The 25,756-nt window shown below is 43.0% G+C and overlaps 1 protein-coding gene across 5 annotated transcripts in view; it reads right to left on the bottom strand.

The window, feature by feature from the left end:
• Window positions 1-6,970: 6,970 nt before the first annotated feature.
• The window catches only part of LOC139542144 (cyclic AMP-dependent transcription factor ATF-7-like), a 49,009-nt gene continuing 30,223 nt past the window's right edge, over window positions 6,971-25,756 (bottom strand). For 2 of the 5 annotated variants that reach the window (XM_071347232.1, XM_071347229.1), the window contains exons 3-12: window positions 20,930-21,041; window positions 19,377-19,507; window positions 18,930-19,106; window positions 18,364-18,551; window positions 17,978-18,062; window positions 17,416-17,535; window positions 13,797-13,940; window positions 13,190-13,378; window positions 12,882-12,987; window positions 6,971-10,879 (exon numbers count right to left, since the gene is read on the bottom strand). In XM_071347232.1, coding sequence (XP_071203333.1) covers window positions 10,611-10,879; window positions 12,882-12,987; window positions 13,190-13,378; window positions 13,797-13,940; window positions 17,416-17,535; window positions 17,978-18,062; window positions 18,364-18,551; window positions 18,930-19,106; window positions 19,377-19,507; window positions 20,930-21,041 — 1,521 coding nt within the window. In that variant the 3' untranslated portion in view covers window positions 6,971-10,610. The remainder of the gene's footprint in view (window positions 10,880-12,881; window positions 12,988-13,189; window positions 13,379-13,796; window positions 13,941-17,415; window positions 17,536-17,977; window positions 18,063-18,363; window positions 18,552-18,929; window positions 19,107-19,376; window positions 19,508-20,929; window positions 21,042-25,756) is intronic. The other 3 variants (XM_071347231.1, XM_071347233.1, XM_071347230.1) reach the window with 3 other exon arrangements.

Below are 25,756 nucleotides of genomic sequence, written 5' to 3'. Positions count from 1 at the left end.
CGTGAAATGCTTACTTACAAGTCCTTAACCAACAGTGCAGGTCAAGAAGAGTTAAGAAAATATTTACCAAATAAACTAAAAGTAAAAAATAATAAAAAGTAACACAATAACATAACAATAATGGGGCAATATACAGGGGGTACCGGTACTGAGTCAGTCTGCAGGGGTACAGGTTAGTTGAGGTAATTTGTACATGTAGATAGGTGAAGTGACTATGCATAGATAAACAGCGAGTACGGGGGGGTTCAATGTAAATAGTCCGGTGGCCATTTGATTAGTTGTTCAGCAATCTTATGGCTTGGTTGGTAGAAGCCTTTTGGTCCTAGACTTGGCGCTCTGGTACCGCTTGCCATACGGTAGCAAAGAAAACAGTCTATGACTTGGGTGACTGGAGTCTCTGACCATTTTATGGACTTTCCTCTGAAACCACCTATTATATACACTACCATTCAAAAGTTTGGGGTCACTTAGAAATGTTCTTGTTTTTGAAAGAAAAGCAATTTTTTTGTCCATTAAAATAACATCAAATTGATCAGAAATACAGTGTAGACATTGTTAATGTTGTAAATGACTCTTGTAGCTGGAAACGGCAGATTTTTTATGGAAAATCTACATAAGGGTACAGGGGCCCATTATCAGCAACCATCACTCCTGTGTTCCAATGGCACGTTGTGTTAGCTAATCCAAGTTTATTATTTTAAAAGGCCAATTGATCATTAGAGAACCCTTTTGCAATTATGTTAGCACAGTTGAAAACTGTGGTCCTGATTTAAAGAAGCAATAAAACTGTCCTTCATTAGACTAGTTGAGTATCTGGAGCATCAGCATTTGTGGGTTCGAGTACAGGCTCAAAATTTCTTCTGAAACTCATCAGTATATTCTTGTTCTGAGAAATGAAGGCTATTCCATGCAAGAAATTGCCAAGAAACTGAAGATCTCATACAACGCTGTGTACTACTCCCTTCACAGAACAGCGCAAACTGGCTCTAACCAGAATAGAAAGAAACATTTTAAGGTGGCCACGTTGTTGATTTCCAGAGCCACCAAAAAAATTGCAAAAATGTACTACATTGAGGTTAATTTGGGAGGGCCAGAGTCAGGTGGCGGTGAAGGCTGAATGGCACAATGACGGATCATGCAGTTACCACCTTAGCCTGTTTTTGAGCCAGGAAAACCCCTGATATACACTCCCATTCAAAAGTTTGGATACACTTTCTTTTTCTTTCTTTTTACTATTTTCTACACTGTAGAATAATAGTGAAGACATCAAACTATGACATAACACATATGGAATCATGTAGTAGCCAAAACCAACCAGCTACATGAGGTAGTCACCTGGAATGCATTTCAATTAACAGGTGTGCCTTGTTAAGTTAATTTGTGGAATTTCTTTCCATCTTAATGCGTTTGAGCCAATCAGTTGTTGTGACAAGGTAGGGTTGGTATACAGAAGATAGCCCTATTTGATAAAAGACCAAGTCCATAATATGGCAAGAACAGCTGAAATAAGCAAAGAGAAACGACAGTCCATCATTACCTTAAGACATGAAGGTCAGTCAATCCGGAACATTTCAAGAACTTGTGCGGTAGCAAAAACCATCAACTTTATAAGTTTTTCCCTCCCTCGACTTTTTTTCATTCAACTTTTTCACTCCGGACGCTCTAAGTAGTAGTTTCACTCTAAGTAGTAACATTAACATGATGCCTTCTAATTGCAGTCGCTGTACTCATAATATACAGGAGAACGATCGCCTTACGGCGAGGATAGCTGTGCTGCAAGCCCAGTTTCAGACGCAATCGTTAGGCAAGGGTAATTTCAGTGTAGGAAAGGATGAAACAGCGCCTGCGCCACCAGTAAGTACAGATAGTAGTATAAACCCCCCGCACAGTCCCCGCAGCCGGACAACTTTCTCATGGCTTCTGGAGGGAAATGCTGTTGGAATGCTCAACCGATGTCGCTCATTCAGCCGATAGAAACGTTCAACCGGTTCTCCCCATTAAGCAGCGAGTCGGAGTCAGAGGCCGAGCCTTCTCTGGTCTCTACTCCTCCCGTTACGGGGTCTGAGCCTCCCACCATTAGCTCTGACAAATTGAAAACCCTAGTCATTGGCGACTACATTACCCTCAGTATTAGACTTAAAAAGAATCATCCAGCGACCATACACTGTTTACCAGGGGGCAGGGATACCGACGTTAAGGGCGTATAGGGGTATTGTTATCCACGTCGGCACCAACGATTGTTAGGTTGAAACAGTCAGAGGTCACCAAGCGCAACATAGCTTCAGCGTGTAAATCAGCTAGAAAGATGTGTCGGCATCGAGTAATTGTCTCCGGCCCCTCCCAGTTACGGGGAGTGATGAGCTCTAAAGCAGAGTATCACAACTCAATCGCTGGTTGAAAACTGTTTTCTGTCCCTCCCAAAAGATAGAATTTGTAGATAATTGGTCCTCTTTCTGGGACTCAACCACAAACAGGACCAAGCCTGGCTTGTTGAGGACTGAAGGACTCCATCCTAGCTGGAGGGGTGCTCTCATCTTATCCATGGACATAGACAGGGCTCTAGCTCCACAATGAAATAGGGTGCAGGCCAGGTAGCAGGCTGTTAGCCAGCCTGCCAGCTTAGTGGAGTCTGCCACTAGCACAGTCAGTGTATTCAGCTCAGCTATCGCCATTGAGACCGTGTCTGTGCCTCGACCTAGGTTGGGCAAAACTTAACATGGCGGTGTTCGCTTTAGCAATCTCACTGGACTAAAGACCTCCATTCCTGCCATTATTGAAAGAGATTGTAATACCTCACATCTCAAAATAGGGCTACTTAATGTTAGATCCTTCACTTCCAAGGCAGTTATAGTCAATTAACTAATCACTGATCATAATCTTGATGTGATTGGCCTGACTGAAACATGGCTTAAGCCTGTGTCACGCCCTGGCCTTAGTTATCTTTGTTTTCTTTATTATTTTAGTTAGGTCAGGGTGTGACATGGGGGATGTATGTGTTTTGTATTGTCTAGGTTTTTTTGTATGTTTATGAGTGCTGTGGTTTAATTGGTTAAAGTGTCTAGTCTAGGTGTATGTATGTCTATGGTTGCCTAGATTGGTTCTCAATTAGAGACAGCTGTCTATCGTTGTCTCTGATTGGGAACCATATTTAGGCAGCCATATTCATTAGGTAGTTCGTGGGTGATTGTCTATGTGTAAGTTGCTTGTGTCTGCACTTATTGTTTATATAGCTTCACGGTCGTTTGTTGTTTTGTATAGTTTGTCAGTGTTCTTCGTTTATTAAATATGTGTTCATATCACGCTGCGCCTTGGTCCTCCTCTCTTTCACCATACGACGATCGTGACAGCCTGATGAATTTACTGTGTTAAATGAGGCCTCACCTCCTTCAGTGACCATATCCCCGTGCATCCCGCAAAGGTGTTGCTAATATTTATGATAGCAAATTTGACTTTACCCCCCCCCTTAACATTCACATGGAAAAGTCCACAGACCCACTCCAAAAGGCTTTCGGAGCCGTCATTGACTCAGTGGGTTTTGTCCAACATGTCTCCGGACCTACTCACTGCCACAGTCATACTCTGGACCTAGTTTTGTCCCATGGAATAAATGTTGTGGATCTTAATGTTTTTTTCCCTCATAATCCTGGACTATCGGACCACCATTTTATTTTGTTTGCAATCGCAACAAATAATCTGCTCAGACCCCAACCGAGGATCATCAAAAGTTGTGCTATAAATTCTCAGACAAACCCAAAGATTCCTAGAGGCCCTTCCAGACTCCCTCCACCTACCCAAGGACGTCAGAGTACAAAAAATCAGTTAACCACCTAACTGAGGAACTCAATTTAACCTTGCGCAATACCCTAGATGCAGTCATACCCCTAAAAACAAAAATAAATTGTCATAAGAAACTAGCTCCCTGGTATACAGAAAATACCCAAGCTCTGAAGCAAGCTTCCAGAAAATTGGAACGGAAATGGTGCCACACCAAACTGGAAGTCTTCCGACTAGCTTGGAAAGACAGTACCGTGCAGTATCAAAGAGCCCTCACTCCTGCTCGATCATCCCATTTTTTCCCAACTTACGATGAGACAGGGATATCCCTGCCGGCCAAACCCTCCCTAACCCGGACGACGTTGGGCCAATTGTGCGCCGCCCCATGGGCCTCCCGGTCGAGGCCGGCTGCGCCCGGGAAGCACAGCTAGCACTGCGATGCAGTGCCTTAGACCACTGCGCCACCCGGGAGGCCCTGGAAAGATATCAGTTTGTCTCTGTGGATGGTTTGTCCTCTGACAAATTAACTGGACATTTGTGTTCCTCAGGGTTACATTTTAGGACCACTATTGTTTTCACTATGTATTTTACCTCTTGGTGATGTCATTCAGAAACATAATAATTTTCACTGCTATGCGGTTGACACACAGCTGTACATTTCGATGAAACATGGTGAAGCCCCAAAATTGTTCTAGGTCCCAAGAAACAAAGAGATCTTCTGTTGAATCTGACAATTCATCTTGATGGTTGTACAGTCCTCTCAAATAAAACTGTGAAGGACCTCCGCGTTACTCTGGACCCTGATCTCTCTTCTGACGAATATATCAAGACTGTTTCGAGGACAGCTTTTTTTCCATCTACGTAACATTGCAAAAATCAAACTTTCTGTCAAAAAATGATGCAGAAAAATGTATCCATGCTTTTGTCACTTCTAGGTTAGACTACTGCAATGCTCTACTTTCCGGCTACCCGGATAAAGCACTAAATAAACTTCAGTTAGTGCTAAACACGGCTGCTAGAATCTTGACTTGAATCAAATAAATGTATCATATTACTCCAGTGCTAGCCTCTCTACACTGGCTTCCTGTTAAGGCAAGGGCTGCTTTCAAGGTTTTACCTCTAACCTACAAAGCATTACATGGGCTTGCTACTACCCATCTTTCCGATTTGGTCCTGCCGTACATACCTACACATACGCTACAGTCACAAGACGCAGGCCTAACTGTCCCTAGAATATCTAAGCAAACAGCTGGAGGCAGGGCTTTCTCCTATAGCGCTCCATTTTTATGGAATGGTCTGCCTACCCATGTGAGAGACGCAGACTCGGTCTCAACCTTTAAGTCTTTATTGAAGACTCATCTCCTATGATTGAGTGTAGTCTGGCCCAGGAGTGTGAAGGTGAACGGAAAGGCACTGGAGCAACGAACCGCCCTTGCTGCCTCTGCCTGGCCGGTTCCCCCCTCTCCACTGGGATTCTCTGCCTCTAACCCTATTACAGGGGCTGAGTCACTGGCTTACTGGTGCTCTTCCATGCCGTCTCTAGGAGGGGTGCGTCACTTGAGTGGGTTGAGTCACTGACGTGATCTTCCTGTCTGGGTTGGCGCCCCTCCTTGGGTTGTGCCGTGGCAAAGATCTTTGTGGGCTATACTCGGCCTTGTCTCAGGATGGTAAGTTGGTGGTTGAAGATATCCCTCTAGTGTTGTGGGGGCTGTGCTTTGGCAAAGTGGGTGGGGTTATATCCTTCCTGTTTGGCCCTGTCCTGGGGGTATCGTTGGATGGGGCCACAGTGTCTTCTGACCCCTCCTGTCTCAGCCTCCAGTATTTATGCTGCAGTACTTTGTGTCGGGGCGCTAGGGTCAGTCTGTTATATCTGGAGTATTTCTCCTGTCTTATCCAATGTCCTGTGTGAATTTAATTATGCTCTCTCTTTCTTTCTCTCTCGGAGGACCTGAGCCCTAGGACCATGCCTCTCAGGACTACCTGGCCTGATGACTCCTTGCTGTCTCCAGTCCACCTGGCCGTGCTGCTGCTCCAGTTTCAACTGTTCTGCCTGCGGTTATGGAACCCTGACCTGTTCACCGGACATGCTACCTGTCCCAGACCTGTTTCCAACTCTCTAGAGACAGCAGGAGCGTTAGAGATACTCTGAATGATCGGCTATGAAAAGCCAACTGACATTTACTCCTGAGGTGCTGACCTGTTGCACCCTCGACATCCACTGTGATTATCATTATTTGACCCTGCTGGTCATCTATGAACATTTGAACATCTTGGCCATGTTCTGTTATAATCTCTGCATGTGTGGTTCCCATACTGAAGCATGGGAGTGTGATGGTGCTTTGCTGGTGACACTGTCTGCTTTATTTAGAATTCAAGGCACACTTAACCAGCATGGCTACCACACCATTTTGCAGCGATATGCCATCCCATCTGGTTTGTGCTTAGTGGGATTATAATTTGTTTTTCCAACAGGACAATGACCCAAAACACACCTCCAGGCTGTGTAAGGGCTATTTGACCAATAAAGAGTGATGGAGTGCTGTATCAGATGACCTGGCCTCCACAATCACCTGACCCCAACCCAAATGAGATGGTTTGGGATGAGTTGGACCGCAGAGTGAAGGAAAAGCAGCCAACAAGTGCTCAGTATAAGTAAGAACTATTTCAAGACTGTTGGAAAAGCATTCCTCATGAAGCTAATTGAGAGAATGCGTGGGGTGGCTACTTTGAAGAATCTAAAATATATTTTGATTTGTTTAACAATTTTTGGTTACTATATGATTCCATATGTGTTCATTCATAGTTGATGTCTTCACTATTATTCTACAATGTAGAAAATAGTAAAAAATAAAGAAAAACCCTTGAATGAGTAAGTGTGTCCAAACTTTCGACTGGTACTGTGTGTCCCCATTTTTCACTTATCCCCGATGTTGACTATTGGCTCTATCATTATTTTCCTCAGTAAATATCTGATGCTGTTACATGTTGCAACACTGGCATGCATGTATGTATGTATGGATGGTGATCACAAGATAAGATACAGCACAGATTGCACATTATTAGTTGGACAAAGATCTTTAGTACAGAGATTGATTGCTGAATTCTGCAGTGACCTATGAAGTGACCATGTAAAACAGACAGAATGAGATCTATTGTGTGAAATTGTCTGAATCAAATTATTTAGAAACAGTTGATATCCATTAGGTTCTTTTGTTTAATTAAATCCGCAGCACTGTAAGTGTTCATAGTTGTTCCACTTGGACATGCATGGAAAAGTAAATATATTCATATAGTACAGTACAATAAAGAACAATTTCAGAAATTATCAGTTCAATTCTGTGCGAATTAACAATTCAAATAACTAATAGCAACTTTCACAATGTCTTCTCATACGTAAAATTGTTATTTTTTCTTATATAATTATGTTACTTGTTCACAACAACAGTTAATATTTATAATAAAAAAACATTGATTTCCATGAAACCAATGCAACAATAACTTAGTTGGTTTGTGAGTTATGGGCAGTCCAGACAGAGCAGAGTTCCAGCCATCGAATTAGAATCATGATTTTAACTCTATGGTTCCGGCGCAGTCCGGCTGATACAAACAGTTGGGTTACATTAAAAGTCTTTTAGATAGGTAAAGAAATCGATGTTCTAAAACAAATTAATTTCTATATCTCATTACAACACAAAAATATATAATAGAAGTGTTTATTATGCCAGCGTATTTGTATATAGTCCTGATGACAATAGCACGCAATAAAGAAAATATCAAAAACAAAAATGAGAAGAAACAAAGTGCCAATGACAATATCAACTAACATGAAAGCTAAATAAAGTTTTTTTTGTTTGTTTTACCATTTCATATCAACAATCGTCTATTAATAAGGGACAGCTAGCCAACTATAGCGCCAGCTCAGAGTACTACACAATGCCATACAGGGTCACCATTGGGATTGTCATTGTTGGGCAGCATCCCAAATCACACCCTATTCCCTATATAGTGCACTACTTTTGACCAGAGCCCTGGTTACTATTGTAGAACAAAGTAGTTCAGTCATTTGTGAGATGTGTCAAATAGTTACTGAGTAGCAATCCTTATTGGACTAAATACTTTCAATTGCGAATGTCCGTTGAACATGCCTTTAAGTTTAGAACCAGGCTAAATCTGGATCCAAGAAACAAGCCCATTATGTATAATATACATTATCAAGACAAAAGAAATAGCCAACTTTTGTCACTGAAAGTATTCAAATTAAACCAAAGTATATACAAACACAAACAAAAGAAAACACAAATCATGAATGATAAACCTGCATATTTAAGTGCCTTTAGACATGTCCTTATGTTTTTTTGACTGAAACTCTAGTTACTTCTGCGGTAATATAACCTGCAAATTGTTACATACATTTTCAGATGGATTGTGGGGGAAGTTACATACAAATGCAAAACAAGATTATCCCTTGTTTAGGAGTTGTTTTTCTAAAACAAAATGTCTAAAACTTTGTTCATAAAAGGGGGATCCCTGAAGAATTGAAACTGTTCCCAGACTGCCACAGGAGTTCTGAAAGAATTTCCCTCAAGGTCCATGTCCAATTCCCATCCTTGTGAGAAGGTGAAGTTCCTCATACTCCACTAGATGGCAGCATTAGTATCACACAACAGTGAAGTGTGGTGACTGCAGTGGTGAAGTGTGGTGCCATTTTACTCCTGATTTTTGAAGGCATCTTCTATACAATCAGCATATAAAATAAATGAATCTATTGTTACTCCTTGTGAATGGCTTTCAACTTCTGAGACAATTATATATATTTTTTCCTAAGGCAGAACCATTATATGTTTTATCATGCAACCCAATAATCTTTGAAGGGGATTTCGGAGGCACGAAAGTGATTCTTTAAGGCAAAATTGTTTTCGAACACATTGTGTGTGTGTGTGTGTGTGTGTGTGTTGAGCAGAGATGGAGCTGTCACTGAGTGAGTGCTGATCCATAGTATAACAGTTCTGTTACATGTTCGTTCACGTGTCAGTGCCGTTTGTAGACACACAAGCGTTACAGGGGAACACAGCTTTGTTTTGGATAGTCATTCATAAGAGCAGCAACGGTCCTGTTCATTAGGGCGCCCAACAGAAAACATTCCAGAACGTTTTGTAACGGCAAACAAAAATAAGCATTTCTTATTGGACAGGTCCAGGTAGTTCCTCATCGTTTCAGTCCATTTTGTTCCGTTTGGTGCCTAATGAACACGACCTAGAGAGACTAAAGCGCAGCACATTCCACTCCAGAAAGCAGCAAAGATGAACTACTACAGTACCACTCAGAGAAAGTGAGAAAAAAAGACAAGAGAAAGGCCAGATAGACAGCCATACAACCATTAGAAGAAAAGCTTTCTGCCAGCTAAGATTTCATAAAAGATGGTAATGGCATACGTTGAGAAACTAATACATACAAAAATTGCATGGGAAAAAGGAAATGGTTACAGAGGAGAGGGGAAGTAGTCCGGAAAAAATGTCTGTGTATAATAAGTGTATAAGTCAGTTAAAAATGACTTTTAGCTTTCTGTTTCTGTCACACGGCTTCAGTGACAACCAAAGACACAATTTGGTTCGCTATGGCCCAAGCTGCAAATAATGTGCCGTTAACGTAAAGAAAGCTGCACAGGAACACAACTAAAATGCTAATAAAATTTAAAAAAAGTCACATGCTACCAAACCGGATCTTAGTGTATCAGATACTGAAACAACAAATTTATATTTTCTGCTATACATAAAAACACACACGGTTTATAAAACGTATCATAAAGGGCTATAAATGAGGTCCACTTTTTGTGAACGACTGACACAGATGCTCACAATGAAACCACTTACAAAGCTACTAGGGATTCAGGAAAACAGACAAAATGTAAAATATTGGATCCGACCATCTTGACAACGAAAGTATAAAAACAACAATGCATCTTTGGATTCGGAGCGTCAATCATCTTCATGTGTGTGAATAAAACATGTCAACATGTGCAGGAGAGCAAGGCCACAATCCCTTGTTACAATAATATGGACCCCTGCAGTGCTCAGTGTTTTGGTATCTCACGTGATCAACAACAAATGTGAATCAATGCAATGTTTACGTTGAGTGTATATGTATGTCTAGTATGTGCGCGTGCATTGTGTGTGTTTGACCGTGTGTTACCTGTATTTGTTAATTAAAGTCTGAGTGATGAGTTTATCACAACGACCATTACCACCCTCAGGAAGATGCTATGCAGTCCTACAGTTCAGTGAAGTTCATAAGTGCTTGAGGGCGAGACAAGAGGGTTGTAGGCTGATTGGGGGGGGGGGGGTGTGGAGGGGTGTGGAGGCCAGCCCCTGTATGTTGTCTATGGCATAGTGAACAGAACAGGAAGCTCTTTCTCTCTTATTGTCCCAGTCCATTCCCAGAAGGCTGTTGTTGCTGAGCTCCTGCAAGGCTCCAGGCCTGAGACAAAATGGCTGACACAAAATGGCAACCACAGCAGGGGGAAAGAGGAGGAGGAGTTTGTTTCATTTTAGTAGGAAGAGATTATTTCTTCGGGTGTCCCTCCTCCTCCCATTGTCTTACGTCAGGTCGCGTCACTCCTACGCATTGCTCGGAGGCGGAACTGTCACGCCATCTGATGTAAGACAATGTTTTCTTCCTACTCTTCTGGTCACCTGAGAAGAGAGGAGTTATTTTTTATATTTTTTATATGTATATATATATATATTTTTACTATCTCCTCCACTCTCCTCCTGCCCGTGTGGGGTGGTGTCTGGTGGTGAGTGCCGTAGAGTCCCGGGCCGTGATGTGTGATACACTCATCATCTGGCAGAGTGGTGCGACTGTGTGGCCATGATGACGTGGGAGGAGGGACCATCCCTCCCGTCTCTCCCTCCATCCCTTTCTCCTCTCCTCTGCTGGTGTTGACCCATCCCAGCCAGTACGGACATGGCCATGGCCTCGGCAGCCGCCCGGGCACCCATGCCGTTGGGGCCCGAGGAAGGAGAGGGGCTGGGCAGGGAGCTGTGTTGGATGACAGGGGCTGGGGAGCCGGTGGGCTCCGACATGTCTCTCATAGGACTATCCTCTCCTGTAAAACAAAGACACAAGAACAACGTGTTACAGGGATGGGCTTACCAGAGTGACTCTTCAGAGATGGGCAACTTTGGAGGCCACAAAAAACAAAAAAAATATAATTTGTGTACCCACATCCATAGCCGGCCCTAGCCTTTTGGGGGCCCTAAGCGAAATAATTTTGGGTTTGCTGCAATTCTACACATTTTGCCATTCGGCAGAGAAAACCTAGCAATTTTCTAACACATTTTATGCAATTGTAATGGGGCGGAGAGAAAAATGTGCAGTTTAAGAGCTAATTTCTTGCAATACTATAGATTTTGGCACAGGGTGGATTGAAATGTTTGCTGTTTTTAATATGATATCGGAGTGAGTGAATAACAAAATCAATGGGGGCCCCACGGTCGGTAATTCGACCATGATTACTAAAAGTTTAGATAGATTGGTAAGTCTAGTGGCCAGCTAACACATTTTATGGGCTACTTGACTGACTGACAAAATAAGAGAAAAACTGCTGATGCACAACCAAATTTTGAAACTCCACCTTGTGTATTCTACTATTCTAGAGTAAATTGAGACCCCAAATGAGTTCCCCCCCGAAAAAGAGAGAATTGATCCGCGGGCCACCAGTTGCCCATCCCTGCTCTACAGGGTAGAAGGAACCGAGCTACCAGAAACCACAATCAGCTATTTCAACCACTATCCCCTATAAATTAAGAGATTTAGTATACAGTGCATTCAGACTCCTTCCGTTTTCCCACATTTTGTTGTTACAGCCTCTAAAATGGATCAAATACATTTGTTTCCTCATTAATCTACACACACAATACCCCATAATGACAAAGCAAAAACAGGTTTTTAGATTATTTTTTATTTACATAAGTATTCACGACCCTTTGCCATGAGACTCGAAATTGAGCTCAGGTGTATCCTGCTTCCATTGATCATCCCTGAGATGTTTCTACAACTTGATTGGAGTCCACCTGTGGTAAATTCAATTGATTTGACATGATTTGAAAAGGCACACACCTGTCTATATAAGGTCCCACAGTTGACAATTCCCACAGTTGAATTGTCTGTAGAGCTCCAAGACAGGATTGTGTCGAGGCACAGATCTGGGGAAGGGTACTAAAAAATTGCTGCAACATTGAAGGTCCCCAAGAACTCAGTGGCCTCCGTCATTCTTAAATGGAAGAAGTCTGGAACCACCAAGACTCTTCCTAGAGCTGGCACCTGGCCAAACTGAGCAATCGGGGAAGAAGGGCCTTGGTCAGGGAGGTGACCAAGAACCCGATATTCACTCTGACAGAGCTCCAGAGTTCCTCTGCAGAGATGGGAGAACATTCCAGAAGGACAACCATCTCTGCAGCACTCCACCAAACAGGCTTTTATGGTAGAGTGGCCAGACGAAAGCCACTCCTCAGTAAAATACACATGACAGCCCGCTTGGAGTTTGCCAAAAGGCACCTAAAGGACTTTCAGACCATGAGAAACAATATTCTCTGGTCTGACGAAACCAAGATTGAACTCTTTGGCCTGAATACCAAGCGTCACGTCTGGAGGAAATCTGGCACCATCCCTACAGTGAAGCATGGTGGTGGCAGCATCATGCTGTGGGGATGTTTTTCAGTGGCAGGGACTGGGCGACTAGTCAGGATCAAGGGAAAGATGAACGGAGCAAAGTATAGAGAGATCCTTGATGAAAACCTGCTCCAGAGCGCTCAGGACCTCAGACTGGGGAGGAGGTTAACCTTCCAACAGGACAACGACCCTAAGCACAAAGCCAAAACAACGCAAGAGGGTCTTCGGGACAAGTCTCTGAATGTCCTTGAGTGGCCCAGCCAGAGTCCAGGTTTGAACCGGATCGAACATCTCTCGAGAGACCTAAAAATAGCTGTGCAACGACGCTCCCCATCCAACAGAATAGTTATAGACAAGAACAACATAAGATAATATTACAAAAGTACATATTAGAGTTTTCCATGAGTTTTCTAGATGCTGCTAGCTAGCAGGCTCACCCATGTAGGCAATCTTCTTCTGTAGATTGGTGACAGGGCAGTCCTTGTGAGCCAGCAGTAGCTGTTTGAGATGAGCCACCTCATTCCTCAGGAGAGACACTTCATTCTGAAGAAACACAGTAACACAATGAGTCAATGCTGTTGTGTAACACAATGAGTCAATACTCTGTCTCTACCCAGTACAGCCAGAAGAGGACCGAATATCTTCTATTTTCAAACTGGTTGAAATGTTTCAATGAGTAAGTGGTTCGGAGAAAAGGAGAGATGAGACCGAAGTACAGTGCGGCTTTGAAAACCATCACACACACCGCCAGCGAGACGTTCATGGAGACGAGCTCCTCTGCCTTCTTCTCCAGGGAGTTGACCCAGACTTTGCGTTTCTGTCGGCAGCGCGAGGCGGCCGCCCGGTTCCTCTCCAGGAAACGCTGTCGTCGGTCGTCCGGGTCGTCCTCCGCCGCACGCCGCCGCCGACCACCAGTAGGCTGAGCCGGAGACACCTGGAGGGAAAGGGGGCGAGGGCGTGGTGGAAATGGAGAGAGAGTGAGGTGGGAGAGAGTGAGAGTTTGAGTCAGATTGTCAACACCTAAAACAAGACTGATACAAAATTGTCTTTCAGTGCCTAAATTATAATGCCCCTGCCCTTCTACTGATGTCAACGAACGACAGGTCATGAAGATTCAAGTCAAGAGGATTTTGATAATATTCTACTGCCACCAGGGTTGGGGTCAAATCCATTTCAATTCCAGTCAATTCAGGAAGTACACTGAAATGTCAATTTACTTTCTGAATGGATTGACCCCAACCCTGATTGCCAGAGAGTAAAGCCTCCATGTGTATTCTTTACAATGAACATGCATGTGCGTGCGTGAGTGCTTGAGGGAGTAAGAGTGTGTCCATGTCTCCACGTCGTCCTACCTGTGGCTGTGCTGGGGAGGGTGCGTCGGGGTGCTGCACCAGTAACTGGCTCTGTTCCATCCTCTGGGGGTGCATGGGGCTGCCGGCCATACCTCCCATACCATGACCTCCTGAACTCTGCTGGGCCAGCGCTGCCTTCAGCCTCTACAGGAGACAGGACAACCAGGACCATTTTAACATTAAAAACACACAAAATACACATACACAAAAAAAACACAAACACGTGTTCCTTTATGTTATCACAATTGCTTATGGACTATGCCATCTCAGTCACGTGACGAACAAACAGAGATAGAAAGAGGGACGGAAGGCTAAAGAGCAACGGAGGGAGATAGATACATAGATACAGTTGAAGTTGGAAGTTTACATACACTTAGGTTGGAGTCATTAAAACTCATTTTTCAACCACTAACCGACTTCGGCAAGTCGTTTTTCCAACAATTGTTTACAGACAGATTATTTCACTTATAATTCATTGTATCCCAATTCCAGTGGGTTAGAAGTTCACATACACTAAGTTGACTGTGCCTTTAAACAGCTTGGAAATTTCCAGAAAAGGATGTTATGGCTTTAGAAGCTTCTGATAGGCTAATTGACATCATTTGAGTCAATTGGAGGTGTACCTGTGGATGTATTTCAAGGCCTACCTTCAAACTCAGTGCCTCTTTGCTTGACATCATGGGAAAATCAAAAGAAATCAGCCAAGACCTCAGAAAAACAATTGTAGACATCCACAAGTCTGGTTCATCCTTGGGAGCAATTCCCAAGTATCTATATCCACAGTAAAACGAGTCCTATATCGACATAACCTGAAAGGCCGCTCAGCAAGGAAGAAGCCACTGCTCCAAAACCGCCATAAAAAAGCCAGACTACAGTTTTCAACTGCACATGGGGACAAAGATCGTACTTTTTGGAGAAATATCCTCTGGTCTGATGAAACAAAAATAGAACTGTTTGGCCAAAATGACCATCGTTAAGTTTGGAGGAAAAAGGGGGAGGCTTGCAAGCCGAAGAACACCATCCCAACCGTGAAGCACGGGGGTGGCAGCATCATGTTGTGGGGGTGCTATGCTGCAGGAGGGACTGGTGCACTTCACAAAATAGATGGCATCATGAGGCATGAAAATTATGTGGATATATTGAAGCAACATCTCAAGACATCAGTCAAGAACTTAAAGCTTGGTCGTAAATGGGTCTTCCAAATGGACAATGACCCCAAGCATACTTCCAAAGTTGTGGCAAAATGGCTTAAGGACAACAAAGTCAAGGTATTGGAGTGGCCATCGCAAAGCCCTGACCTCAATCCTATAGAAAATTTGTAGGCAGAACTGAAAAAGCGTGTGCGAGCAAGGAGGCATACAAACCTGACTCAGTTACACCAGCTTTGTCAGGAGGAATGGGCCAAAATTCACCCAACTTATTGTGGGAGACTTGTGGAAGGCTACTCGAAACGTTTGACCCAAGTTAAACAATTTAAAGGCAATGCTACCAAATACTCATTGAGTGTATGTAAACTTCTGACGCTTTGGGAATGTGATGAAAGAAATAAAAGCTGAAGTAAATCCTTCTCTCTACTATTATTCTGGCATTTCACATTCTTAAAATAAAGTGGTGATCCTAACTGACCTAAGACAGTGAATTTTTACTAGGATTAAATGTCGGTAATTGTGAAAAACTGAGTTTAAATGTATTTGGCTAAGGTGTATGTAAACTTATGACTTCAACTGTACATACATAGAGAACGGGGGGGAAGGGGGGGAGAACCAGAGAGCGAGAAGGTGAGTGAGAAAGAGCAAGAGAGCGCCAGAAATAGAGATAGATCTCACCATTTTGGTTTCCGAGTGTGTGGTGCACCCAAAGGGGGAGACCAATGGGGACAGAGAGCCTACAGGTCTATAGGTTAATTTGCATAACTGAGTGGAATTAAATTGGCACGTGTGTATTTTCATTAGTTTGTCATGCATCTTAATTATCACACGGGCACCGCGCGCATTAAAAAGCCTAGTTTGAGCGGAACCTGTCAGACACGGAGAGCTGCAGGGTCCGGTTGGATAAAACATCTTAAATAAATATGACTCATCTTTTCCATTACAGTTTCCTTAACTTGAAGTCAGTCGCAAACATATTAAGGCGAATTTCCCCCTTAAATTAAGTGAAAATGTTCAAATTGAGCGCCCGGTTGCATAAAACATCTTAAGTGTTTCCCTTAAGGAATACTTTTCCCTTACCTAAGGGAATTGTTTAAGGGCGTTGCATAGAGCCCCACAAATATTTCCTTAGGTAAGGGCAAACAACAATGCTTAATCCCCATCAGGAGAAATGTATATTTTTGGGTGTAGTTACCCTTTTATTCAAGTGTGCACCTAGCAAGAGGATGTTGTTTAGCGGTGTTTTGTAGGGCACTTTGCAACTCCCTTATGTGTTTTTGGTTTGCAAAACAAATATCTGCTGGATTGATGAAAATAATCATGACATGATTCTGTCAGGTAAGCATAGGCTAATTTTTTAGTTAGCATTTCATTGAGATGGCTTTTGAGAAACATTTCCATCTACACACAGACATTCCCATTGCCTCTTCAGAAAGTTGCAGGAAATACGAATCACTGATGCATTCTGTTCATGTCTTATGATAAACTTGGGCAAATTAATAATTGTTCAATACATTTAGTTGATTCCCTACTAAAAGGTAAATACATTTTAGAATATTGTTGAAATCCGTTTTAATACCTGGATTACGTGAGGGACCTAATTATGATATTTGGACCAGAATGCGGCTACCTATACTACCTGTTGTTCCTGTAGTGATGATTCACCATCTTCATCTAATCTTTTCATAATTTATCTGCAGATAATCGCCAAAAAGTAGCCTATGCAAATTAGGGAGTCAAATGAATGCGATTCGGTAGGCTGACGAGACGAGTCACTCACTTTACCGTCACTGTCTGGCAAGCCCCAAAATCCTAGGAAAGGAAGCCTAAGAAATATGAATGTACCAGAAAACAATAATTAGGATTTTGACTCATCGTTACCACTTACATTACATGGGAGGTGCAAATTCACGAGCACCATGCTCTCTCCCTCCTCCGTGCAAAGAAATTTGACTGCAAACAACCATTGCGCACACAAATTGTACCGGTGAGGCGGGACAGACAGCAGACTGCGTTTCCCTGTCATCGCTCACTTTGTGACTGACAGGTGCCTATCCTATCAATAGATCACTAGAAGATGCGTATGGTTCATTCTAGGCGAGAGAGGGCTTGACGGACTAGCAAAATGAAAGTAGCCTACTTAAAGTGGAAAATGTGTCTGAAGCCGCAGCCGGCGCTAATGGAAAACCCTGCTTGCTATTGTTTCAATAGTTTCAAAAATGTCTGTTTGTATGATTGCATAGTATTTTCTGTTGGTCACATCATTTTTACTGTTTGGAACAAATGTAAGTGTTTGTTAAGCGGTTAATGAGGGTCAGTTAGTTGGCAGCAAAATTGACAGGAATGTGCATCCCTAATAGAGAAAGATAGAAAGACACAGAGAGACAGAGACACACACAGAGAGAGAGACACAGAGAGAGAGACACAGAGAGAGAGAGACACACAGAGAGACAGATGCATCTGTTCCTAACCATCCTGGCCTCCGAGTGTGTGGTGTACCCCGAGGGGGAGTTGGAGCCGCTGCTGCCACCTCCCAGAGGAGGACCAGGGATGCCGGGAATGTTGGGCACCATGTGCATGGGCCGGGCCAGCTAGAGACAGGATGTACACACACACACATTTTAACAACCAAGGTTGGGGCTCATGCTGGCAGAGTGAGACACTACTCATTGTCAGTGTTTCAAAGTGACTCATGTATTCTTCCATGTGAATTAATACTCATTATAGACAACTAGTGCAAGCGTACAATTTAATTATTATATGATCAAACTAGGCTCCCTGACTGATATGTTATTACTCTGTTAGTAATGTAATAATAATTATAATAAATGCCAGTCATCTGTGCAAACATTTTACATACGGGCATTCCGAGAATCGAACGCACTATACTGGCATTGCAAGCGTCATGCTCTACCAACTGAGCTACGGGGGACCAGCTTCCAGGTAATGGTCAGCTTCCACTTGAATCAGAATTGGCAACAACCGCCGGTCCCAAGCCAGAGAAGGACAGAGCGGTGAAGGCAGGTTACTTACAGATATGACAGAGGGTATCTGCATGGGTCCAGGGAGGAGCCCGTTGGGAAGGTGCATCATCATGGGGTAGTGGCCTGTGGGAGAGCTAGAAGAGAGAGGTAGAGGGTTACTGGTGGGGGGGAAATCAATTTGGAAATCTTCATCTTGCCCTCTGATAGGCTAGGTGGAATTTACACCATATAGGATACACTTATCCAATCCTTTCAGTTCTACAGGAATGGCCTAGGGGGTAGGGATTGTAAAAAAGGGTTGAAGTGGGATTCGGTATATAACAGCCATCTTTAACTGGATCTCCAGGCCCCACGGAGGACTAGCTTGGTTCCAGAACTGCTTATGCCCTCTTCAGATCTGGAACCAGGTTTGTGGCGAGAGGACCAGTCACTCACCCCAATACGGTGCGGTTGGATGGTGGGGTGGGTGTGATGACAGAGGTGGGTGAAGGCATGGTGGGCTGCAGGGCGTCGAAGCCCAGGTGGAGAGGCAGAGAGCCTGGTCTGGGCCGCACCGGGAGGGCGCCCGGCCTCACGATTGTGGGGGTGGGGGCCGAACTCAGCGCTGGCCTTGGGGGAGTGTCCTGAGGAGAAGACAGGAAAGATGCTGAGTTCAACACCGGGTGATGAGTATGAGGTCCGCATGAGGTCAATAATGACTCGTTTCCAATGCATTCTGGATTGTTCCTTGATAGCACATAGACATATTAAAGGAGGAGTACAGCAGGCATGTTGTTCCTCTATCCTGTCATCCATTCGATCCCCATTAACAAACCACAGTGCCCATCCTGGTCTCTCATACCTACTTACTACCTGTTCCTCTGGCCCTCCCCTGTCCCCTACCTTTGGGTGTGACTGAAGGAACGTGACTGGCATGCCAACCCAGAACTCTAATCCTAACCAATTAGGTCATTCAACATGGGTTTGCTGGTCAGTCATGTCCCCTTAGTTTTGACCCCTACCTTTCCTCTTCTCACCATGGTGTCCCTGCTACTGTCTGACATGCTGGAAAAGGAATCTGGACTTCCTGGTGGGGAGGAGTCAACCTCAACAGGCGTCTCCTCCTTCACCTTCACGGCTTCCGCTGAAGGCGTCTGCAGGCTCATGTCCAGGGCCACCTCCCTGTTCGGGGCAGGGAGCTGGAGGAGAGGGGGGGAGAGAGGGAGGGAGAGGGAGACTGTGAGACACTACAAAGCACAGGAGAGATAGCCCTTCAGAAGATCCAGGACTCCAATCCCATTCCACCCCATTGCTCATGTGACTGACTGGGTTCCGATCCTGGTCTTCTGCGCGCAACAATACCATTAGTCCACTGACCTAAAGCCTAGAGCTTACGCAAGTCTTCAGGTCTCAGATAGAGTAATTCATTAGGCAAACGTGGTCCATGGAACCACCTGGGTTCTACTCACAGGGTTCTTGGACCGCTTGTCGTCATCCTCCTGGGCCTTCCTGAACTCCTCAGCGAAGGAGCTAGCCAGCTCGTTGAACAGCCCCACCTCCTCGCAGTTCTTCAGGAAGCGAGTGGGAGTAGGGGTCTGGTCTGGAACAGGAAGAGAAACACAGAGAAACATCTATTTTAGAAAATCTCTCACCTTTTTTTCCATACTTACCGTGCAAAAAAAAACAGCCAATGGATGGATGTTTTATTCTGAAACACTTGTGTGGAGATTTAAAGCTAGAATCCTTAGTTGCTACATACATTTTTGGACTTATAAATTAATTATATATATACACCCATTGATTATTGAATAATATAACTTAGAAACGGCTCATGAGTTTATATCAACTGCATAACCCATCAGAACCCAAAATATAAACTTGAGGGCATTCGATTATCTGGCCCGGGTTACCCCAGTGGAAGGAGTTTGCACTGGGTGAAAAGTGACTGCATTCGTTTTGGAACCGGGCTGCCTCCAGGGCATGAGGATTCTGTGTTTTCACATGCAAAAGTGATTGTTTTCTTTTTAACTCTATCTGCCTTCCCAATGAAAAACAAGTTTGAACATTTGAACATATATTTTATAGTCTCAAAAACCCGACCCTAGGCAAGTGTCTAGGTTTTGGTTTCAATTATGGACTCTTTTGGCATAGAAGAACGACATCTCTGCCTACATCACTACTTTATCTGCTTGATTACAATATCCGCTTGAATAAAATTGTAGCTAGCAAGATGGAGATCACAGGCTTGACACCTAGTTTGCATCAACGACCACTACAAAGGTTATGCCTGCAAACTTGGGTTTTGAATTGCGGAGTTCTGGCATGTCTGCCTCGTGATTCGTTGGGAGAGTCCCCAGAATGTGTTTTTTTCCCCTTTATCGCCGTAGGCAGTGACGTAGTTCGTCTATGCCAATAGAGTCCATCAGTGTTGCCTAGGGTTGGGTTTTCGAGACTATATCTTTTTAGGTTGTATGTTTCTGGACGTTGCACCACGCTGCCTTGTTGACAGCCTGACAGTGCGGCGCAGATTTGAGAAGGGCGCTCCTCCCTCACCACCTTTGACCTTTCACATCGCGGACCATACACCGGTGCACCACGGCTCAGGATAACAGAACTCCCTCCTTGTTTTACTCCAATGTTTGTAAACAATAGTTTAAACTATCATTTTGATATCATGGAAGGCCATTTATTGCATCCCTAGCTCTATGAATTTGAGAAAGGCTACATTTCTCCAGGCCCTTCCCTCAGCTTTTTCCCCCCAAAACAAAGGCAGGGTGACACTTTGTTATTCTTCAACTAAGGATTGTAGCTTTAAAGATAATCAAGATAATCCAATATTCAACTAAAGGTCTTCAGGGAAATAAAACTAGACAGGTGGTGACAGAGATGCTATTTCTGACTAAAATGTTTTGGTGAGCACAACAAGTGACATTTTGGGGTACTCAACAACTGACAAGAGTACCAAAGTAAAGAGGCGACAGTGCAAACAGTAGAGTAATAAAGTTGAATAGACCAGACTCACTAGGAGAACCAGTACCTTGGATAATGACAGAGTCAGTCCTGGCAGGGGCAAACTTCAGACTCATCTCATGTTTGTGTTTGTGTACAGCCAGGTGGTCCTCGTTGGTAAACCTCTGTAGAGAGGGAGGGAGAGAGAGTTTATGAAGCTGATTAAACGCACGCACACACACACATCCCGAAATGAGATCCGAACCGGATCAAAGAAATTCCCCCCGACCCCGACAGGATCCGGTATTATTTTTTTTTAAATCAATATTCGATCCGATTCAGATCCGAGGTGGACCAGGTGTGACTCGAAACATGTCAAAGTTGAGAGAGAATCTAATCCAAATTGGATCGGGTCTGCATTCAATCCAAATTATTTTTAATTGATCTTTTACATACGGAGACCAGCAAATAATTCACTTTAGTCTGTAACCTACTGTAATATTCTGTATTCTTATACTGTTCAACATTAAAATCTAGTCTATTTAACTATTTTGATAATAATTGATTTAGACTAAAAAGGTAGGCTATAGCCTGTTTGACCAGCAAGCTTCAAATTAAAAATAAATGTTAAATAGTCTACGGAAGGATGGAGTCTCCTGCATTAATTTGCAACAATTGGGATTTAAAGCGAACATGTAGGCCTACCGTCCGGAGAGTTAATAAAAATGGAATCATTGAAGATAGAAGTCCTGATACTTCTTATCCTTACACAATGAATCAAATCGGGAGCCTTTCAACATAAGGCAACAATATTTCCTACAATATCAGTTTACTGTACAAACACAACATGAGCAGATTAACTTGGTCAACGATGTTGTTTATTAAAGACGATCAGAAAGAATGTGTCGGTAACTCTGCATTAAAATATAACTTATTTATTTTGAACGAAAGCCACGAAACTTGCGTACGAGTGAGTCCCAGCTTTATGCCTACAAATAGCCTATCACTCGAGTCATTCAACATTACTTACTTATATATTTTTTATTAAGATAGCAAAATAGCCTACTAAATAGGCCAAGCCTAAACAAATAAATTAAATAAACTAGTAAATTGACTAAATAAAACTAAAATGCAATAAGCTAAGGTCTTTAAAATATGGGCAACCTTTTTCCACTCCTTATATACAATGTGCATAAATGAGGCCCATACAGATGATTTGGCTGTCGGTTGTTCATCCCTGGCCTGTAGGCTACTCTCTTTCATTCAGTTTCTTCTTCATGTCAGCAAAGAACGACTCCATGTCTCAGAAACTCACTTCAGATAACCTATAGGCTATCCCCGATTTCCGCTGCGTCGTCCTCCTCTCCTACAAGTAGACTATTTTACCATGTCTCACGTGCAGTGCGCACTGGCTCGTTTTCATAATCTGAGGGTTAACTACAAAATGTTTTAATCTGACCTGGTCGGATCCCGGGTAATCGGGTTGGGGTAGATCCGTGAACACACACACACACACACACACACACACACACACAAAGGGAGACAGACAGAGAGAGGTGATAATCTATTAGGCCTGATGCTCAGTCAGTTAGGTGCCAGACAGCAACTCAATATCAGATGTCAAGTCACAGAATCATATACATTTGACTTGCTATCTTTTGGAACACATTCATACGGTATCACCACAAAGAATATCTGTGATGTACAATTAGAGGTCGACCGATTAATTAGGGCCGATTTCAAGTTTTCATAAGAATCGGAAATCGGTATTTTTGGAAACCGATTTGGCAGATGTTTTTTTTTACACCTTTATTTAACTAGGCAAGTCAGTTAAGAACACATTCTTATTTTCAATGGTGGCCTAGGAACGGTGGATTAACTGCATTGTTCAGGGGCAGAACGACAGATTTTTACCTTGTCAGCTCGGGGATTCAATCTTGCAACCTTACGGTTAACTAGTCCAACGCTCTAACCACCTGCCTTACATTGCACTCCACGAGGAGCCTGCCTGTTACGCGAATGCAGTAAGAAGCCAAGGTAAGTTGCTAGCTAGCATTAAACTTATCTTATAAAAAACAATCAATCAATCAATCATAATCACTAGTTAACTACACATAGTTGATGATATTACTAGTTTATCTAGCGTGTCCTGCGTTGCATATAATCGATGCGGTGCGAATTCGCGAAAAAGGACTGTCGTTGCTCCAACGTGTACCTAACCATAAACATCAATGCCTTTCTTAAAATCAATAGACAAGTATATATTTTTAAACCTGCATATTTAGTTAATATTGCCTGCTAACATGAATTTATTTTAACTAGGGGAATTGTGTCACTTCTCTTGCAACAGAGTCAGGGTATATGCGGCAGTTTGGGCTGCCTGGCTCGTTGCGAACTGTGTGAAGACTATTTCTTCCTAACAAAGACAGCCAACTTCGCCACACGGGGGATGATTTAACAAAAGCGCATTTGCGAAAAAAGCACAATCGTTGCACGACTGTACATAACCATAAACATCAATGCCTTTCTTAAAATCAATACACAGAAGTATATATTTTTAAACCTGCATATTTAGCTAAAAGAAATCCAGGTTAGCAGGCAATATTAACCAGGTGAAATTGTGTCACTTCTCTTGCGTTAATTGCACGCAGAGTCAGGGTATATGCAACAGTTTGGGCCGCCTGGCTCATTGCGAACTAATTTGCCAGAATTTTCCGTAATTATGACATAACATTGAAGGTTGTGCAATGTAACAGGAATATTTAGACTTATGGATGCCACCCGTTAGAAAAAATACGGAACGGTTCCGTATTTCACTGAAAGAATAAACGTTTTGTTTTCGAAATGATAGTTTCCGGATTCGACCATATTAATGACCAAAGGCTCGTATTTCTGTGTGTTATTATGTTATAATTAAGTCTATGATTTGATATAGCAGACTGACTGAGCGATGGTAGGCACCAGCAGGCTCGTAAGCATTCATTCAAACAGCACTTTCGTGCGTTTGACAGCAGCTCTTCGCTGTGCTTCAAGCATTGAGCTGTTTATGACTTCAAGCCTATCAACTCCCGAGATTAGGCTGGTGTAACCGATGTTAAATGGTTAGCTAGTTAGCGGGGTGCGCGCTAATAGCGTTTCAAACGTCACTCGCTCTGAGACTTGGAGTAGTTGTTCCCCTTGCTCTGCATGGGTAACGCTGCTTCCGAGGGTGGCTGTTGTCGATGTGTTCCAGGTTCGAGCCCAGGTAGGGGCGAGGAGAGGGACGGAAGCTATACTGTTACACTGGCAATACTAAAGTGCCTATAAGAACATCCAATAGTCAAAGATATATGAAATACAAATGGTATAATAGAGAGAAATAGTCCTATAATTCCTATAATATCTACAACCTAAAACTTCTTACTGGGAATATTGAAGACTCATGTTAAAAGGAACCACCAGCTTTCATATGTTCTCATGTTCTGAGCAAGGAACTTAAACGTTAGCTATTTTATATGGCACATATTACACTTTTACTTTCTTCTCCAACACTTTGTTTTTGCATTATTTAAACCAAATTGAACATGTTTCATTATTTATTTGAGGCTAAATTGATTTTATTGATGTATTATATTAAGTTAAAATAAGTGTTCATTCAGTATTGTTGTAATTGTCATTATTACAAATAAATAAAAAGAAATCGGCCGATTAATCGGTATCGGCTTTTTTTGGTCCTCCAATAATCGGTATCGCCGTTGAAAAATCATAATCGGTCGACCTCTATGTACAATACACTCTGGTTTTTGTACCGCAGCCCTTTCAAACTAGACAACATGTCTTGGAAAAGCCATGGCTGACTATCGCTATATGCCACAAAATGCTGCTGACACTGAAAACACATTGACTCAACAGCTTGCTCAGCAGGGAAGTGGAATGCTAGGCCTGCTTGTTGGCTTACTGCACATCATTTGTTCTTTACTGACTTGCCTAGTAAAATAAAAAAGGTTAAAAAAATTGATCTAGCATCTGCTGTGCGTGCACTTGTTCTACTACTGCATTTGTAAGACTTATGGTCCACTAAACAAGTAGCCTAGAGCACAAGTATGTGTTTATTCAAGGTATGTGTTCTTCTCTAGTTCCAGCCCATCTGCAAAAGACAGGACACACATGTGCCAGTCAGGCAGGCACACCAAGGTGCTACAATAGTCTTCCTCGGTCAGTCTTTCTGTATTTGTTCTCTTCCCTTTTGGAGTTGCTTTGGTTTAGTTTTAGTTTACAGAACTAGATTGTGTTCATTAGGCACCAAACGGAAGGAAACACGCTGAAACCGTGATGGACTACGTGTCACTATGTCCAATAAGAAAAACAATTTAGTTTGCTGTTACAAAACTTTTTGATACATTTTACCCTGATGAATGCGACCGTGGAGGTGAATCAGGAGGGGATGCAGTAGGTGGAATTTTAATCATCATGGCTTTAGCATTTAGGCTGAGGCCCAAACGTTACCCTATTTCCTATTTAATGCACGACTTTGACCATGGCCCAAAGGCTCTGGTCGAAAGTGGTGCACTACATAGGGGATAGGGTGCTACTTGTGACGCAGGCTTTAGTTTCTCCTCCGTCTTCTTCTGAAATTAAGGCTATTTCTGTCTGCGTGAGTGTCACAGTAACAAGTTCAGTTGTGAGAGAGGGGGGAGAGAGAGAGAGAGAGACAGAGAAAGAGAGAGCCAAGTGGAAACACTGTCAAGTGTCAGGAGCATATTTTTAGCCAGTACCAGCTAGCGGCAGCGTCACCAATACACTCATACGTCTCACAGACTGACAGTATCTTTCCTGTGACCAAGACAACTGGGTTGGGCTGGGGGAAACCATCTAAAATTAGTCTCTCTGACCTGTACGTACGTAGGAGATACTGGAAGTA

Source organism: Salvelinus alpinus, chromosome 17, assembly GCF_045679555.1.
Source record: "Salvelinus alpinus chromosome 17, SLU_Salpinus.1, whole genome shotgun sequence".
Classification (NCBI taxonomy): domain Eukaryota; kingdom Metazoa; phylum Chordata; class Actinopteri; order Salmoniformes; family Salmonidae; genus Salvelinus; species Salvelinus alpinus.
The sequence above is the reverse complement of the archived record's forward strand: the minus strand, read 5'-3'. Positions and strand labels throughout refer to the sequence as shown.